Genomic DNA, 19,879 nt, shown 5'->3' on the forward strand with positions numbered 1-19,879 from the left:
TGGCCTGAGCATACGGATCATCACCTAAGGCGGGAAAGCTGCAATTGCTGCAGGTTTTAGGGGAAAGACCCGGAGTTTCGTTCAGAGCCCTGGGGCCTTCCTTGAAAGCCTTTTCCACCCAGGCCGTCCCCCTTCCCACATCCGTCGTCCTTTATGATACTGGAGATCCTGGGTCTCACTCTGGGAGCCTCCCGTCCCCTGCCTCCTTTTTTGGAAGACAAAATTCCAAAGGTTTGCACCACTCGAATGTTTGCTTTCCAGCTATCGGTCAAGGTCCTGAAAGCATCTGGACCACACTCATCAAAGGAGTAACTGACCAACAGCAGTCCTCTGACGTGCCTGAACTTCTGACTTCTGAATTCATTCAACTCAGTTCTCTGGCAGCTGGGATGGAGTCCCCTAAAGAGCCCTCTAGGGAAACTCGCTAGAGGAACGTTACGGAACTTAGGCGTGGGGAATTCTTAGTAGTCAAGTCTCAGAGGTGTCATTGGAGCACCCTGGCCTTTGTACAGGCACAGCTTTGGATTCCAGAGCCCAGGTGGGAATTTGTAGCCTTGAGGAGGAACTGGATCCTAGTTGCAGTTCTGGTCCACACCACGCTCCCAAACCACAAGGGCTCTCAGTGCAGTTGGGAGCGGTGGTGTCCCCAAGTCCAGGTGTGGTGGTTGCAGAACGTGAACTATTGGGAGTGTTATGAGCTTGCACCCAACCTTGAATTTAGAACATCCGTAGTCCAATGGCAGTATCTGCGGTTTCATGTGCAGGACCCCGTGTTGACTCCTGGCCAAGGTATGTGTGCACAGGTAAGTCTGCTCCATGCAGAGACCTAGCAGCCAGGAGCAATGATGCTGTCAACTGAAGAAACTGTGGAGAACCCAGCCGTGATTTTGGAATAAAAGATATTCAAGAGTTCGTCTAAACAGTAGCTTGGCAACCTTGGGGGCCAGGCTGTGATCCTGGAGGGATTAGTGCTTGGCCTGAGGTGAAACAACCGCTGCTCCAGGTTGTATATTCCATGGGAAGTCGGTTCTGGGGTCTTTCTGTAGTGTAGAACATTTGGAAATAATCTCCTTGGCATATTCACCTACACCTCTGGCTGATCTAGACAAAGCATCCTCAGGTCACTGTTTAACCCTGATTTGCAAGCTGGCCCTTGGGCTGGTCACCAGTAGCTTCTCAATGTTCTGTAGGGATGAAGGAAGTGAACCTCCAGGAAGGAGAGTAGCCCTGGGGTGGGACATATCCATCCAAAAGTGGTTGAGATGTTAGAGGCCATGGCCTCAGGGCTGCACAGAAGGGCAAGGCTTGAATGTACTAATCTATTTATTGCTAACAGGAAGCTTGAGGAGGGTACTGGGCTTTCCAAGTAAGTGGTGTTCAGAGTCTAGATGTATCAGGAGCCTGTGGCTTCCAAGCACACCAGGAGCCTGTGCTCAGCACCCCGCCCTCAACAGTGTCATTGGCTCCAGACAGCCATACACACGTGAGAGAAGAGAAGAGGCTGAACAAAGCCCTGGCACTTGTGTCCCCGAATTTTGACAGATGCAGTAACCTGAAAGAAGACAAGGGTGGTCAGAGGCAGTGGGAATCCGTCTGAATCTGTACAACATGCATTATAAATGCATTTTTAAAGTTGTCAGTGAATGTATGTAGGTAGCAGTAATTATGAAGCTGTAGAACTGAGGAATTTATTTCTTTGCTTGTAGCTCCCCCAACCTTCAAAGCCAGCAAAGCCTCACTGAATCCCTCACAAGCTTGGACTCTCTCCAACTCCCTAGTTCTGACCTCTTGACCCAGATTTAAAGGGTTCCTGTGATTAGATCAGTCCACCTGGATAATCTCCCCATTTTAAGGTCAACTGTATTACCTCTGCGAAGTGCCTTTTGCCATGTAATGTAATATAATTCAGCAAATAATAGCCATAAAGAAGCTGGAGTGGCTATACTAACACCAGACAAAATAGATAGGAGACTTTACAATAATAAAATGTCACCAGAGATAAAGAGTGATATTTTATAACAATAAAAGGGTTAATCCATCAGGATGATGTAATAGATTTAAACACAGTGCATCTAACAGAGTCCCAAAATACATGAAGCAAAAACTGACAGAATCAAAGGGAGAAACAGACAATTCAACAATAATTATTGGAGACTTCAATACCACACTTTCAGCAGTGGATAGAACAACCAGGCAGAAGAGCAGAAGGAGACAGAAGATTTAAATAATATGTCCTAACAGACACCTATAGACACTCCACCCAACAAGAGCAGAATAGAATTTCTCTCAAGTGCACTGAGAACATTCACCAGGAGACTAGACACTAAGACATAAAATAAACTAAAATACATTTAAAGGGATTGAAGTCATATACAATTTGGGACATCTCACACACCAACACTACAGTCTAGAAGCAGGGTTTCAAGCGGGTTGGGTAGTCTGTCCTCCTTCCTTCACTTTGTCATGAATGTTCAGTAGAACTTATGGAGGTGGCCGTGGTCCCACATGTGTAGGCCATCAGCCTGGAAAAGCTAGGCAGCTGATGAGAAGAGATAGATATTTCAGGGGAGTTGCCCTAGGCTCAGGCTCACAAAACTGGGACGAATTGATACCTAGGAAGTAAGCAGAGGTCAGGAGATCACTTTCTGTCCTGTCTGGCTGTGCCCCTCTTTAAAACCTCAGCTTCTATGTCACTAGATCCCACTGCTCAGGAGTGCTGTGGTCACCACCAACAACCATAGACCCATGATCTTGATGTTTACTATGCTCTGGCTGAGAATACAACCACAGGTCAATAGCTTTGGGTCAACACAAACTATCAGTCAGAGTTCTATGAACAACTGCTCTGGGCATAAGGAACAGCATTCATTTCCAAGTCATCCCAAATTAGGTGGCCACTGCGTGTTTCAAAGAAACATAAAAAAAGTATTTCAGTGACTTTGACAAGTTGGAAAGAAACCCTGTGGCGCTAGGATGACATTTACAAGTGACAAGCACGACATCCTATATACAGATTAAAACACAAAGCAACCTACAGGAGAATAGGAGGGCGGGACTGGAGGCAGAGAGGTCAAACCTGATTTCAAGTTTAATGAGAAGCCTACATGCTTCCCTAGTGAGTGAAAAGAAGCCACCATAACATTGGTCTCCAGCAAGCAGGTAAATAAAAAAAAAATAAATAAATAAATTAATTAATTAAAATTAAAAAAAAAGAAGGTAAATAAGACACAATCTGGCGGGTAATCCTTATAAATTAATTATGCACCCACGGAGCACAGTATTATACTCAGGATTTTTTCCCCACAATATTAAAATGGTGTGGAGAAAACTAGAGAATGAAAGAAGAACACCAAGACTATCTAAAAGTTTTCAATTTTTCTTCTTCTTTTTTTGAAATTTTAAAATTTGTGTAAGGGTTGACAGGTAGTATTCATTTATAATTTAATTTTTTTCATATTTATTTTATCCCTTTTCTCTTTTTAAAGTTTCTTTTTCTCTCCTTTTTCTTTGATTACATTTTCCAGAACGTTGCCAATTTTACTGTATTTCATTATTTTTTTCTCAAAAGAACCAGATTTTAAAGTTTATTTCATTTTTCATTCTACTGCTTTTCTCTTTACTGACTCCTTACTTCTTTTTATTAGAGCTTTCAGATATAATTTACATATACCAAAAAGTCACCATTTAAAAATATGTAGTTAAGTGATTTTTAGTATATTCACAACATTTTGCAACCATTCGATTCATCATTTAAAAAATTTTTGCTTTATTATTTTCTTTTCTCTGCTTTCTTTGAAGTTGCACATTTTTGTTCCTTTCCTTGCTAGTTAGGCTAATACTTCATTTTTATTCCTTTAAAAATAATAATATAATTTTGACTGTGTATTTACCCCCTTAATATAACTAAAAGTTTTCAGTTTTCCTGTAAGAAAAGTGTCTTCATGACAGTCCTTAAGACAATGAAAGAATTTGGGAAAAATCTCAATTCCTTGGTGTTTTCTATGCTTGCAAGAATAAACAGTACAAAATAGTATTAAACTTTAGAAGGAGACAGGCCTGTGGTTTCAGTACAAGATACTGAGAGTAGCTGCTGAGCGGGTGTCCGCATCAGTGGTGACCTTCAGAACAGAGCCGGTGGCCTTGAGTCTCAGTGTGGCCTAGGCAACTAGAAGACAGGGGCTCCCAAGGTTCCATGACAGCGCCACCTTCCGTTTCTGTTACTGTGACTCCGCATGGTTACCTGCACACTGGGTCCTCCCTCGGGCACTCTTGTCAGAGCCTGACCTCTGAGCTTTGGCATCTTGTGCCTTATTTTTGTGGTTAAGGATTCTCAGTTGTGGAATGCTGACAAAGTCTGGCCTGAACTAAGTAATGAATTGCATCTGCATTCTTTACACCTGTTTAAATACATTTTTTCACTTAATGAGAGCTTATTGAGGTATAATTTACATACTATAAAACTCACCCAATATAATTGTATGCTTCAGTGATTTTTAGTAATTTACCAGGCAGTACGGCCATCACCAGAATCCATCACTTGTTTTTAATTTATTATTTGTTTGGGTTTCTTCTCCCCAGGTTTTGGCTCTACTTCATCCACCATAAGCTTCAGCATGGCAGTATCTCTCACCACTTTCTCTGGTCAGAGAAGTGAAATGAGCATCCTGGAAACCAACCAGTACTTGCGCTCCCAGCTGGAAAAAAGCAAACAGGACTTTCAAGACCTCACAGAGAAATTCCTCATGTCCCAAGCTACTGCCTACTCCCTGGCCAAACAGCTGCAGAAATACAGTAAGTCCTATGGGTTCACAGTCACCAAAGTGATAAATGATTGTCCATCTTCCCTCTAAGCACCTAAACACCTTCCAGACTTTCTTTTCTCTTCTTCATCCAATCAAATAAAATAAATCTCATCCTTATTATACTCCTAGAATGGTGGAAGTGGGTCGTTTACCCTCATTTTGCAGAGGATGGAAACACTGAGGCACAAAGGAGTAGTTTGCAGTGGGAGTGTATGGAGGAATAGAGGCTGAGATCTCGGTTCAAGCACTAAACTTTCTTTTCTCTCCCAGGAATACGTGTCAGATCCTTGTTGGCTTAAACATGTCAGGATTTAATTCAAACTTTTATGAGCACCCATTTGCAAAGCACAGTTCTAGCTGCACTCAGGGAGAAAGAAGTGATAGGAGATCCCACCTACCTTAAAGGAGTTTAAAGCTCTCTGTTCCCAAGTGAACCACAGATATCTGGAGATGAGAACATCAATAAGAGAGAGTGGAGGGTTGGAGCTGTAGTGACTGAGGAACAGGGGAGCGAGGGCACGAGAGGGACGGTGATATAAGGGGAGGATTCTTACTGACCCTGAAATTGAGTTTGCTTTCAAATTTCTACCATTATTTTTCAATAAACCAATGGGGGATAAAATTTGCTATCCAACTTACTGACATGGGCTGAAAAGTAGAAATTAAAGCCTACTTGTCAAAGAAGTGAAACGACAAGCTTTGGAGTGTGGGAATGTTAAGGTTTTTTTGTGGGGTTTTTCTTGTTTTTTTGTTTTTTGTTTTTGCGGTACGTGGGCCTCTCACTGTTGTGGCCTCTCCCGTTGCGGAGCACAGGCTCCGGACGCACAGGCTCAGCAGCCGTGGCTCACAGGCCTAGTGGCTCTGCGGTATGTGGGATCTTCCCGGACCGGGGCACGAACCCGTGTCCCCTGCATCGGCAGGTGTACTCTCAAGCACTGCGCCACCAGGGAAGCCCTGAATGTTAGGTTTTTTAGTATCAGTTATTATAATCATAACACAGCTTTTTTTGAAACTGCAGAAGAAGAAAGATTTCATCCAACATCTTTGTGTAAAGGTAATACAGTGCAGTGATTAAGAGCATGTACCCTGGCACCAGGCCTCCTGGACTTAAACCCAAGTTGTTTATCTTCTCTCTGCCTCAATTTCCACATCTGTAATGGTAATAGGACTAGTGTCTACCTCCTCAGGTAGTGGTGATGATTACAGGATGATAATTCTCTAAAATCTGCTACAACAGGGCCTCGGCAAACACTGTGTATTAGTTCTGCCTCCAGACTAACACACAGCACCGTTAGCATTTGAGCATATGTCTCTCAGACTTTTTTCCCTTCATACACATTTTTACTCAGTTTGTCTCCAGATAAACTTTAAAATCTTTGAGGGACTTCCCTGGTGGCGCAGTGGTTAAGAACGGGTTCGAGCACTCGTCTGGGAAGATCCCACATGCTACGGAGCAACTAAGCCCATGTGTCACAACTACTGAGCCCGCCAGCCTAGAGCCCATGCTCCGCAATGAGAGAAGCCACCGCAATAAGAAGCCCGCGCAATGAAGCATAGCCCCCACTCACTGCAACTAGAGAAACCCCGCACACAGCGACAAAGACCCAACACAGCCAAAAATAAATGAATAAATAAATTTTTAAAAAAATCTTTGAAATATTGGGGGATTATGGAAACTCTCAGTGTGGGACAACTGTCAGCCCTACAGTCCTTGGAGCCTTCCCCAAAACACGGGAAATTCCTACTCCATGCCCCAGGTTAATATTCTACTTAAGAGGCCACAAGGCTTGGTAAAGTTTTGGAGTCAGAACTCAGAGTATGTGAATTCTGACTTTGCTTCATTCCAGTTGAATCATCATGAGAAAGTTATTATACCTGCCTGTGAGCTTCTCTTTCCTCAGCTCTAACATGGGGAGGCTGAGGAATCAGATGTGGAAATCCCTGCATAGAGCCTGCTACCGAGGTTACATCAGTCCCTGGGATGGACCCTCCCTCCTCCCTTGAAGGCAGTGACCCAGCAGCCTGTCCAGCTTTTCCCTGAGGCAGCATCTCTGTTTCCCCAGAATGTGAAGAGTACAAAGACCTCATCGAATCTGTGCTGGAGGAGGAAGTGCTGTTTGAGGAGGGGGAGCTGGCAGAGAAGATGAGACCGGCTGCAAGGCTTGGGTAAGGAGGAAGCTGTGTGGGAAAGTGTGTGAAGTGGGGAAGCCCAGGCTGATAGAATAAAGAGCAAATCTGTGCCAGGAGAAGGGCAGAAATGTACATGGCAGGCCCAGAACTAGACAAAGACAGCCTGCGGGGCTGTGGGAACTGGACGGTGGACTAGTTAGGCCTCTGGATTCTCCCTCAAATACTATATGAATAAAATGGAGACACATGCCTGGGTTGGAATACTAGCAATGTGGCTTCTAACTGTGTGACCTTGGGCAAATGTACTTAACTTTCCAGTGTCTGAGTTACCTCAGCTACCTCATCTGTAAAATGGAAATGAGAACAGTGTCTACCTCAGAGAGTTATGAAGATTAAATGCAAGCTCTCAACAAATATTTGCTGTAATTATTATACTTGTTCTTACTTTTTATAAGTGTGGTGATAGTCATCTTTTTTTAATATTAGATTTGGTTTTTTAAAAAATTAATTAATTAATTAATTAATTTTTGCGGTACGCGGGCCTCTCACTGTTGTGGCCTCTCCCGTTGCGGAGCACAGACTCCAGACGCGCAGGCTCAGCGGCCATGGCTCACGGGCCCAGCCGATTCGCAGCACGTGGGATCCTCCCGGACTGGGGCATGAACCCGTGTCCCCCGCATCGGCAGGCGGGCTCCCAACCACTGCACCACCAGGGAAGCCCTAGATTTGGTTTGTTTTTTTTTTTTTTGCGGTACGCGGGCCTCTCACCGTTGTGGCCTCTCCCGTTGCGGAGCACAGGCTCCGGACGCGCAGGCTCAGCAGCCATGGCTCACGGGCCCAGCTGCTCCGCAGCATGTGGGATCTTCCCGGACCAGGGCACGAACCCGCGTCCCCTGCATCGGCAGGCGGACTCTCAACCACTGCGCCACCAGGGAAGCCCGGATTTTGTTTTTATTAGTTATGCAGTCCTGACCTAAAGAATCCATTCTCGCAAAGGAGTACTGACCCCTGAGAGAGGCTTCTCGATGGTGGCTGCCCCAGGTCATGCAGCCTTAGGGCTGGGCCTCTGTAAGACTAGGCCCCTGGGGTGGTTGCAGCCTGGGGACTGCGAGGACCTCTACTCTTGACAGGCCCGGGGCTTGGCCATGGCTGGCAAGCAGACACTCCTAATTTCCAGCTTTCCGAAGTACCTTTCATGATAATAATGTTTCTCCTCCCCAACTTTGATTTTTTTTTTCTAAGTATCAGACAATGTGGAGTGTTAACTGGGAGGGGCATTGAGTAGATAGATAATTGAGCAGCTGTTGCCTACAAAATGAATTATTAATTTGCAAGGACCAGCATTGCCCATCCTTAGAGAGTTTCAAACATAGGGTAGATTGTGGCATTTAAGACGTCTTTTAACCTTGGTTAAAATGAAATCTGAGAAGCTTAATTGTGTAAGACCCACTAAAGCAGAGATATTTGATTGAAGGAGGCCTAGGTCTGGAGCCCTGTTTCTCCCTGGTCTCTGCCTTTACCTCCTCTGACACTTTATAGGAACTCTAAGGAATAGAGTTTGAGAGACAATCTGTAGAAGATCACTTAGTGGTGAGGAGATTCAGGCATCAGATGGGGTAGATGACAATGTCTAGTCTAGCATTAGGATTACGTGGTTCTACGTATTAACTGATTGCCTACTTGGGTGTATACACGCTACTGTGTACTGTTAAGTTGGGTAATACGGCCCTGTCTCCAGCCTCACAGAGCTCACATTCTAGATTGGAATCTATGAGAAATATTTGTACAATAATTAGAAAACTGTGAAATCCCACATAGAGTAATGCAATTGTTACTCAGAATTTTAATTGTTACTCTTAAGTGCCTCCTTACTAATTACGGCTTATCTTCTTGTCATTCAAAGGAATGCTCTTCATCTTGACCCTCTCACTGATTTTTCTTTTCATCCTTTCAATTAGTATCAGATGTACCTGTCCAATACTTCTGTACCTGACTTCCGCCCACACACACTTTCTGCATAATGCTTGATGTAGCATATGACATTGAAATGGATGTGGACTGAAGTGAGGAACTGCAAGGCTTCTTTTTAAAGCAAAATTAATAAAAGAAAGAGACAAACCCAATGCTATTTTACTCATTCCCTCTGTCACAGGCAAGGCTCACAAGCTGTGGAAGAATTCAACATGGGGAATTTCTTACGAGTAATCTAAGAGATATCTCTGCTGAAATTCCCATAACTTATCATTCATGACTTTCACTTTTACTTTTCTTTCCCACTCTAGGAGATATGATCCCCTAATTCAGGCTCAGGCCCGAGAACTGACCCACTTACGACAGAAGCTACAGGAAGGGAAAGGTGTCTGTTATTTTTTCATGCAGCATGCAAAGGACACAGTCAAGTCTTTTGAGAGCCTCCTCAGGAGCACTGACGTTACCTACTACCAGAGACAGAGATTCTGTGAGCTACTGGCCCAAGGAAGCCAGCTGGCAGAGAGACTTGCCAGCAAACTCACCACTGGTAAGTTGGCTTACAGGTGTCTGAGGACCCTTAGCTCCTCCCAAGGCCCTAGCCTCACATAAGATTCCGTGCCTCCACGACTCTAAGTGTGACTTTTTAGCCAGATGCCCTGCTGTTTTGTGCCAGTCTCAGCCAAAGGATAGTGACGCTGTCAGCTAGATAAACCTGGGGGTCCTCCCCTGGGCCCGAGGCAAGCCCCCACAGACATTTCCCGTTTTGGAGCCAGTGTTATGGCTGGACCAACCCTTGTGGTTCTTATTATGATTGCAAGATACACCTCAGCAACAACCATCAGGGAACTTTGAGAAACGTGAGGTGTATTACTCACACTTCCTGGAGGGTACACGGCTTCCCCCAGGGCCGCCCAGTGAGGTCAGGGGTAGAGAGGGAGACAGCACAGGCCTGTGATTCTGTTTAATTTGGGTTGAGGCTGGGGTGCCTAGGGTTTTGTGGGTTCACTATTTGTGAATTTAAAACAGAAGAGGGGGAATTAAAGTGCAGGAAAGAAAAACAAGCGGTCAGACACCAGTTATCTGAATCAACCAGGGATCTCTAAATCAAGAGAAACTTCAGAGGTGGGGCAGCCTGCTTCTTCATCTAGTCCTGTAGCTGCCCATGTGATTCTTTGAGATAGCTGTCTTTGAAGTGGATGCCTCAGGAATCAGTAATAATATCAGGCACTCGGGTTACAATTTTAAAAGAAGAGGACTGTCAGGTGCTTACACTCCATCTGCCGTTCACCTCACATTCTGGGGACCATGACAATGTGAGGACTGGCTGGGGGCGAGTACAGGGGAGAATACCAGCCACATTGTTACAACTGCCTCCTTCATCACAGACTTTTGGACCAGGAGGCAGCAGCCATCCAATCAGTTTTGGTTTTTAAGGATAATTGACATACAGTAAAATGACCCATTGTAGTATCAGTTCTGTGAGTTTTGAAAAATGCATACAGTGGTAAAAGCACCACCACAATCAAGATGTAGAATAGTTCCATCACTCCTAAAAGTTCCCTTGTGCCTCTTTGTAGTCAGCCATTTTCCCCAAACCCAGTCCCTGGCAACCACTGGGTCTGTTTTCTGTCCCTTTAGACTTTTCATCTCCAGAATGTATCAGTAGTTTGTTCCTTTTTTATTCCCTTATAGAGATGTACCACTTTTTGTTTATCCATTCATCCACAGTTTGGGCCAGTTATGAATAATAGCTGTTAAGATTCACATACAGACTGGTGGGAAGCAGCCACATGGCACAGGGATATCGGCTCGGTGCTTTGTGACCGCCTGGAGGGGTGGTATAGGGAGGGTGGGAGGGAGGGAGACGCAAGACGGAAGAGATATGGGAACATATGTATATGTATGACTGATTCACTTTGTTATAAAGCAGAAACTAACACACCACTGTAAAGCAATTATACCCCAATAAAGATGTTAAAAAAAAAAGATTCACATACAGATTTTTGTGTGAGGATACATTTTCACTTCACTTCACTTGGGTAAATATCTAAGAGTGAGATTGCTGGGTCATAGGGTGAGTGTACGTTTAACTTATAAGACACTGCTTTCTAGGTAATTAAGGTTGTGCATTTTCATTTTTGCTTCATTTTTAATGAACATTTGTCTTTCAGAATAGGATTGTGTGATAATGATTAAATGGCAAAAACGAAACATGATTTTGTGCAATTAGCAAAAAGGTACTGCAAGCAAAATAAAAACGTTTCTTGGTAACACACATGCACACACACACACACACACACACACACACACACACACACACGAAGAAACTGCCAAGCTGTTTTCCAGTGTGGCTGTACCATTTCACACTCCCCCTAGTGATGAGTCAGCATTCCAACTGTTCCCCAACACCAGCTCTTGATATTTTCAGGTTGTTCTTTTGCTTTTTGTCTTTTAATAGGTGTGTGGTTGCCTATCATTGTGGTTTTTTTTTTCATTGTGGTTTTAATTTTCATTTGCCCATTGACTAATGATTTTGAAGATCTTTTCATATGCCTATTGACCATCCAAATATCTTTGGAAAAGTGAGTGTTCACCTATTTTATCCATTTTAAAGTTGAGTTGTTTGTTTTCTTATTATTGAGTCTTGAGAGTTCTTTATATTTCTGGATACAGTTCATTATCAGATATTTGATTTGTCAATATTTTCTCGCGGTCTGTGGCTTATCTTTTCATTCTCTTAACTCCCTTTCAGAGAGAAGAATTTCTTAATTTTGATGAAGTCCATCTTATGGATCATAAGTTTGTAGTTCTATCTAAGAACTCTTTGCCTAAAACAAGGTTCTTTGCCTTTCCATGTAGATTTTACAATCAGCTTGTCATTATCTATTTAAATCCTGTTGGGATTTTGAGTGTCATTGCTTTAAATCTATGAAAAGTTTGAGGAGAATGGACATTTTTAATAATATTGAGTTTTCTAATTAATGATCATAGTGCCTTTTATCAAGTTGAGCTATTGTTTGTTTTCTTTTATTTATCCGTATTTCAATGAACAAACAAACCTTCTACTTACTGTTTTATGATGGCGACTGCGGACATCAGAGAAGAAACTATGTCACCTAACACAAACATGAGCAGGCACGGTACAGCTGAATAAACCTTTCAACTTATTTAAGGAAGTTCCTCTTTGTTCCTTATTTGCTGAGAGTTTTATTTTGAATTGATGTTGAGTTCTGTCAAATGCTTTTCGTTCAGCTGTTGAGATGATTATATATATATATATATATATTTTTTTTTAGAGGTACGCGGGCCTCTCACTGCTGTGGCCTCTCCCGTTGCGGAGCACAGGCTCTGGAAGCGCAGGCTCAGCGGCCATGGCTCACGGGCCCAGCTGCTCCGCGGCATGTGGGATCTTCCCGGACCAGGTCACGAACCCACATCCCCCGCATCGGCAGGCAGACTCTCAACCACTGCGCCACCAGGGAAGCCCCCAGATTATATGTTTTCATTATGTTGAGTACTTTTAGATTGTACTGTGGACATTTTGAATATTATATTGTGAGACACTGGGTCCTGTTAAAGTCCTCTGAAAATTATTTCCTAGCGGGCAATCAACCCCTTCTAGGTTCAGACTGCAAGTTCTGTCTCACCTTCTATGGGCAGTAGTTCCAATGTCAGTTTAGTGTTCAGGGCCTTTGATGTGTTGTTTGGGTCAGTCCAGCAAATATGTCACTAGGTTTAGTTTGCACTAGCTAGTGTTTTATATGGTAATTCAGATCTCTAATCCTTTGCCATGATTCCTTGGGTCTGTTCCACACATGTTCAGTTTGGGGATGAGCCCTGGGATTTTTGACAATTTGTAGACAGCTTTCCAGCCTCTCCCCTCTCTGGCATTTCTTCCCTACTTTCCAGTTCCCAAGTGTCCTTTTTCCAAGTCCCTCTGTTCAGAAAGATTGGGTTCTCCCAGTCGTTTCTCCTGTCTCACTGTCTTGCAGTTCCACACGACTGGGGCTACTTTAAGAGCAAGGAGGCAAGAAAATTGAGAAAGAAAAAAAAAGAGGTGACACTCTTCACACTTTTTAGACGAGAGGTCCCTTTTGGACTAGAGAGCTAGATTCTCATTTGTGGTTAAGGTCCCTGCTCAGCTGCCTCGACAATACGGTTCTGCAACCGGGCTGGTCTCTGGGCAGGGTCGGGAGAGAAAAAAAAAGAGAAACGGAAAAGAAGGGAAGATTCTCTTTACAGTCATCAGCATGCAGAGGTCCCCTGGTCTAGTCAGTTGCTTAGAAACAGGTGGTTTCTTCTAAAGTATTTACTCCTCAGTGGCTGCTGCAGGGTCTGTGTGAGAGGAATGATGGGACTCACAACCATGGTCCATCAACCAAGTTTGTGGGGGAAATGAAGGTTACAGCTGAAGAAGTATAGAATACAGCCGGGCAAGTATCCTGTGTGCTGGGGAACAGGACGCATCATGGGGACGATTCACCACACCAGCAACAGTGTTCATTGTTGCTCAGGAAAGCCTGCCAGGCTACTCCTCTAAAGACACGACCTGAGCCCTCCTGGAAAAATTCTTTCAGAGTGTTATGAACAAACATGTAGGCATAAAAAAAAAATAAAATTCTAAAATTCTAAATAAATAAAGTAACCCCCCCCAAAAAAAAACCAAACATGTAGGGTATTATGGCTCTGTCAGATAGGCCCTTGTATTTGTAAGGCATGAAATGGGACCTGCTCAATTTCCTACTAGCCGTCTCTATTTTTGGTTCACAGGAAATCATCATGATAGGAAGGATGAAGACGGACGGGAACCACTGGCACCCAGGTAACTCTGAATGATGAAAGGGCTGATAATGGAATGGTGAAATCTAGAGAGGATTCCAGAAGCAAGAGACCCAGAGGCCAAAGGTCCCAGATCCAGGAGAAACCAGAAACTGCTGATTGTACCTATTTCATTCGTTCATCATACAATGATACGTCCTATTAATCCATGTTTTCTGTTCTCTTTGCAGTTTTTGTATTAGTTACCATTTCTTAGTAATTCCTCAAGCTAAGTTAACTAGAGTCATTCTGACCTAAAGGTAAACCAGCCAGAGATCCCTGGTTTCTATTTTCTAAAAACCTGCATGGTTAAAAGCTAAAGTGAGATGCCTATCTGGTTTCTGCACAGTTTCCTGAGATATGTTGGCAGATGTTTCATAGCCAGAAATATCTTGAAAAATAAAGTCAATCATATCAAACATTTAGAGAGAGAGAGAGAGGTCTAAAAGCTGCAAGAGCCCTAGGAGGTTACATTGCCTCAGCAGCCATTATTCAATGGACTCCTTCATATACTATTACATAAAATTTGTCCACAGCATTTTAAAGCCAATATTGTAGGTCTCTGTGTGTTCGATGTGTCAGAGTGTATTTTAGAGGAGTCGTTGAGTCTACTTCCTCATCCGCGTTATGAGGTCAGTACACTGAACACTTGCTGCTCTCTCTCCTACCCCAACTCCAGGCACACTATAACCCCAGTCAGAAGTGGATTGTTATGCTTTCTCTCTCTGAGAGGATGGCCCCTTTGGTTTCTGGTGCCTCTTCCATGAGCTTCAGATCAGGACCAGCTGTGAGGCTGTGGTTCCAGGTTGCCTTAGTTTAATCTCCTGTCTTGCCGGCCCTCCACCCTCCCTCCTCTCCATCCCCCACCCAGGCTCAGCAGGGGGCTCCAGGAGGAAGAAGTGAATGAAGTCCTGGAGGACTCACTGGATGAAAGGTATCTGACTCATTCCAGTCTCCACGACTCCCACCAGCCTCCCAGCAGCAATGCCTTTGTGTGTGATGTGCAGGAGGCGACCTCTGCTGCGGATGTAGCCAGTGAGTACTCCCAATTAAAGAGAATAACCCCCAACAACCAGAAGACTAATAATAAAGCTCTGGTAGCTTTTACATGCTCACCACCTCTGTCTACGCCGATTGAGATCACCTCTGCAGGCAGTCCCTAAAAACTAACCTTGAAAAAGTGATTAGGCTGGACACAGTTCTGGGTCCAAGGTTTAAGTACAAAAACTTACTCACTCCTTGGTGAGTCTGGTCATTTGCATTGTTCCTGGTCCACTCCTCACCTCCGTCCCTCTGTCCCCCACTGGCATATGCAAGCTGAGGAACCCCAGGCAAACCAGAGTGCAGAGAGTGAAGGGATAATGGCAAACTCTCTGCCACCCTTCAACTCATGCATGGAATCTGTCTAATAAACTTCCTTCTTTAAGATGAAGCATCTTAGCTTTTCTGAATTGTTCTTGCTATTTATAGTTCCGGAACGGTGTCCCTTAGGCTTTTCTAGCTGTCCAAGAATATTGGCAGTCTTGCCCATATTTGGGGCCCACTTATCATGGTTCCTGAGTTCAAGCACCAGTGTCCATCTCCCCTCAGGTGGCTTGTCTCCCCATAAGGTTCCATCTTAGTACTAGAATATCGGTGGTGTCCCTAAGGCCAAGGCTCTGATCTTGGCAACACTTGGGTAAATGGCCAGGGTTCCCATTCTTTGTGCAACACAAGATTTGGTGGGGTTATTTTTGTTTGTTTGTGGGTTTAGTCTCAGTGCAGTATTCTAATCTAAACCAACAACTAGCATTATCTACTAGAGAAATGGCTGAATCTAGCAGCAATGCCACTAGCATGCCCCTTTCCAAAAAACCCACCCAAACTAGCCAGTGAAGCTCCTCCATGAGCAAGAGGCCCTGGGTTAACAGACTCATTGGTGTGTGTGTACACTAAGACCTCAACTTTCATCTCCTTTCCCCTACTTGAATGACTTTCCTTTGGGGACAAAAGTTTGGATTTTTAGAGGACAATACGTTTTATATTCTCTTCTAGGCATGCGAAAGAAACTATCTTAATTTGCTCACTGTTAACTGAGTTTTTCATAGTGATATAAACCACATCAGGTTTTGTCTTTTTGCCAGGGATGGGTATAAGTACGTGTCTTTTGTTACTCAGTCCATTCCCTTACAAAGGTATCTTCACTCCTACTTCCCATTTCACCCTGTGGTGCAGAGGGAGGTCTTTGCCATCTCTTAAAGATGTTCAGTCATAAATCAGATGGGAGAGGTATTTAGGAGAGAGGAATACCTTCCTAGTACCCACAAAGTCATACTGAAGAGGGGGCCACTCCTTTCCCAGTGCTAGACAAGACCTACTCAGAGGCCTTCAGTGTTTTCCCACCTTGTGTCAACCTCCCTTATACTTCCCAGATCCTTGTGTAGGAGGTGGCTGTATGGAGTGAGCTTGGCCCTGGGCCACGCTTTGTTTGAAAGCCTAAGGGCTCTTAAAGGAAGCTACCTGGTGTTCCCTGATGAGAAGATGAATTGGCAGAAGAATGGTGAAAGGCAGGGAGGGATCTTGCTGAGAGGCCCCAGCCACCCCATTACTGATAAGGATTTTCCACCTTCTACATCATTCCATGTCCTGGGGGAATGGCTGCAGTAGATGAGATCCAGAACCTGTGCCAGCACCTGAAGGAAATCCTTTTCATCAATGCCAGCCTTCCAGAAAAGTTGGAACATCATCTCAGCATTCCTGACCAAAGAAATGGTAGGGGAGGCCCAAGTTTGCCTCCTTCTGGCCATGTGTATCTCTCTAAGGACCAGTCTCCTGTGCAGGGCTTCACAGACTTCAAGAGCTTTGATATACCTTACTTCACTTACTTCTTATAAATGGCCCAGCTAGGCAGATGGGGCAGGTCCTATTAATCTTACTTGATAGGTAAGTAGATTTAAGTAAGTAAAATCTGATAGATTTGCCCCAAGGCTGAGCTATACCTCCATCCTAGAGCTGTCCGGCCTCCAAAGCCATTCTTGTGACTCCGGTGCTGTATATACTTTCTGCTCCTCTCCTCTTGTGTGATCGTCATTCAGCAGAACTCAGGTTTCTGAGCTCTTTTTCCAGCAGAGTGAGGGTCTCCACGGCTGCCATCCTCACCCCCTCCCTTTTGTCGTGGTCACTCTTCATGGTCCCCAAGGTGGTTCTTGTTCCCACATCCTCCTCTTAGATTGCATTCACACAGAGGCCATCATTCCACAGTCTTGTGCTGGGACAGTGACCTGGCCCCTTCCCACACCAAAGCAGCAGCTATTTAATGGGAAAAGGTTTCTTTCTAATTGCAGCCGCTAGGTGTGATAATACGTATGAACGTCTTGGCATTTGTTAAGGGCCATGTGAAAGTTAAGCTTCTGCCCCATCACGCTGCAGTCCCAACCCTTGTGTGCCGATTTTGTTCTGAGCCGAGACAGAAGCACAGGACAAGGAACTGCAGAGAGCATCCTCTTAAGCAAATGTATGTAACTTGTCTAAACTGTGATTATTTCCTGGAACAGGATGCACTTCTCACTTCTACAGGCAGGTCTTGGAGTCCACTTCCCAGCTGTACAATGAAAACAGACATCAGGAAAGAAAATCAGAGCCTTCTGGCTCACCTGAGTCATATTCCAGAGGTAAGTGGCCAAAACCCACAGGGTGAGATCACTCTCAGATCTCTCTTTTCTCTTGCCACATCTGGGTATCGAAACAAAAGATGATGGGGAGGCCAAAACTATTTCACAACCGAGAATTCTCATAGTTTTTTCAACCTAGAAAGGTGCTCCCTCTACAGGTCCCCAAGACTCCAGGCTCCAGGAATGAGTAGCTCTGGGAAATCCACCACTTAGTTACAAAATTCACCCTATTATTGAAGCCTGGATTCCAGTCCCAGGTTTCTCAATTTACAGGTCATGTGGCTTTAGTTACTACTTAACCTCTTGACCTACTGTTTCCTCATGGGCAAAGGAACTGTACCTGAATGGTATATAGGTTCTGGTACCAATTCCAACGTGGTAAGGGAGATTTCCCCTTCCACAGGTTAAGGGTTAAGCATTCAGGCCTTCAGGCCTGCCTCACACCCCCATACCCTATCCATTTCTGAGGGCAGTTGAAAGCCAATGTTGTTACCTGTACTTCTGACTGACTGGCTAGAAATCAGAGGATAGCACCACCCCCTCCTCAGGTCCAATTAATTTCCTAGAATTGTTTCTCACAGAACTCAGAGAAACATTTTACTTACTATCAATAGATTACTGGTTTATTATAAAAAGGATATAACTCAGGAACAGCAAATGGAAGAGATGCACAGGGCAAGGCAGTGGGGAAGGGTGTGGAGCTTCCACGCCCTCTCAGAGCAAGCCACTCTCCCAGCACCTCCATGTGTTCACCAACCCGGAAGCTCTCACAACACTAAAAACCCTCCCAGGAGGTGAGGAGCTGGGACTGGAAATTCCAACCCTCTAATCACAAGGTGGACCTTCCTGGCAACAAGCCCCCCACATTCCTTGCTTTCCAAAAGTTACCTCATTAACATAACACAATAACCTTTATCCCTCCATCACTTAGGGAATTCCAAGGGTTTTAGGAGCTCTATGCCAGAAACAGAGATGAAGACCAAATATACATTTCTTATTATAAATTACATCACACAGGTGGTGTCTGAGAGCCTCCTGGTTTCACATTCCAGGGCTGTTCCCTTGGCACCACCCTCCTATTTAAAAGGAATCGGACATGGATTTAGGAGCCAGATTTCCATTCAAAATATCCTCTCTTTCCTGTTTCTGAATGTGCATGCTTGAAGCTAGGCACATCTCTCCTGAGAGGTGTGAAAGGCCTTCATTTTTCTCCACAAGAGTAGAATGGAGAGTAAACTGATACTGAGGAGGAGGTGGTAGGGATCTAGCTAAAAGCTGCTTGAAGCTAAAAGCTGCTTAAAGATGCAGCAGCTTTGAGCAGGGCTATCAGTATTTTGAGCTGGTGGGGGCCTAAGTTCCACACCACAGTGCAGACAGTATCTTTCAGAGGACTTTCCCTCTAATCTGCTAGCACAACTTTCTCTTTCCAGACTGTAGGCTTACCGCCATAGCTTATCCACTCAACTGCATTCAGGTGGCACGTGGCCTCTTTCCTCTCTTAGCTCTCCATCAAACCTCAGTTTGGTATCAGCAGAACCTGATAGAAAATTCTCAGTTTTTGTTTCCGTTTTCTGTTTCAGGTAACAACTAATGCTGGAACTATGAGACGTTCTGTCTTATTTCAACAAAGCATAGACACAAACATTTCCCCAATTGATGAGAAAAACAACAAAACAAGCAAAAGTCCAAATCTGAAAGGAAGAGCAGGATTTCACAGCCACTCCAGACTTCTACTCCAAATGGATAGTTTGATTACAGAAATCACAGCCCTTCAGCCTGCAAATGTGATAACTGCCTAAGGGACAGCAATACCTAGATTCTCAGATAATCTTGAGAAGCCCTAACCCTTTTTCCTTCCCACCCCCATCCTGTGGATAACTGGAGTCAGCAGCAGCTGGAAGAAAATGGCAAGGATTTGGGTGAAGAATAAGCCAGAATAGTGTCGCTGCAGACCATTCATGAGCTCTTCAGCACATGTCCTTTTTCCTTGAAGGTTGGGGGTTTATAAAGATCCTAGAATAGAGTTTATTTTATATACATTCTGTTGGCTATCATCTTTCTGTGCAAATCAAAATTATAAAGCTTTCTTCAGCTTAAAGCAGGAAACTCAAACTTTAAAGTGCCCACTGCATTTATACCCCAGAGAGATAGAAACCAGGTCTGAGTGCATCATTTCATTCCAAAATTAAATATTATTGTACACCTGCTATTACAAAGAAAATATTCATTGTGTCTCACCCTCTGGGGACCAAGATACTCAGACAAAAAGTTCTGCCCCCACAGTTGGGCATCTGTAAGCAGAGCCACGGTCTCGTACATATCCACCTAACGGGGGACCCAAGGGCACAGTGATAGAATCTCTGCCAGAGAAGGATCCTGAGAGCTTACTGTTCACTGTTGTATTTCCGATACACTCTAGCAAAAGTTCCATCCTAGAGGTCTCTGTTTAGGGCCCACAGAGAGAGAGATAACATACCTAGATGGAACTGGTAGCTTTCAAATATCTCC

At 44.2% G+C, this 19,879-nt stretch overlaps 1 protein-coding gene across 1 annotated transcript; it reads left to right on the forward strand.

Annotated features, from left to right (window-relative positions):
* The first annotated feature begins 53 nt into the window (after positions 1–53).
* LOC116764116 (neuroblastoma breakpoint family member 6-like protein) lies at positions 54–19,785 on the forward strand. Its single transcript, XM_032652388.1, has 8 exons — positions 54–803; positions 4,579–4,791; positions 6,866–6,968; positions 9,215–9,450; positions 13,674–13,725; positions 14,593–14,756; positions 17,255–17,371; positions 18,952–19,785. Exons 1-8 carry the CDS (start codon positions 737–739, stop codon positions 18,960–18,962), a joined length of 963 nt encoding a protein of 320 aa, XP_032508279.1. The 5' UTR covers positions 54–736; the 3' UTR covers positions 18,963–19,785.
* Positions 19,786–19,879: the final 94 nt, after the last annotated feature.

The sequence above is a fragment of the Phocoena sinus genome, chromosome 1, assembly GCF_008692025.1.
Source record: "Phocoena sinus isolate mPhoSin1 chromosome 1, mPhoSin1.pri, whole genome shotgun sequence".
NCBI classification, from domain to species: Eukaryota; Metazoa; Chordata; class Mammalia; order Artiodactyla; family Phocoenidae; genus Phocoena; species Phocoena sinus.

What these genes read in the sequence shown, in the direction of transcription:
- LOC116764116 (XM_032652388.1), top strand. Translation starts at nt 737, where the DNA reads ATGGCAGTATCTGCGGTTTCATGTGCAGGACCCCGTGTTGACTCCTGG. An exon ending in CAAACAGCTGCAGAAATACA is followed by an intron (nt 4,792 to 6,865) that starts GTAAGTCCTATG and finishes CTGTTTCCCCAG; the next exon opens with AATGTGAAGAGTACAAAGAC. An exon ending in AGACCGGCTGCAAGGCTTGG is followed by an intron (nt 6,969 to 9,214) that starts GTAAGGAGGAAG and finishes TTCCCACTCTAG; the next exon opens with GAGATATGATCCCCTAATTC.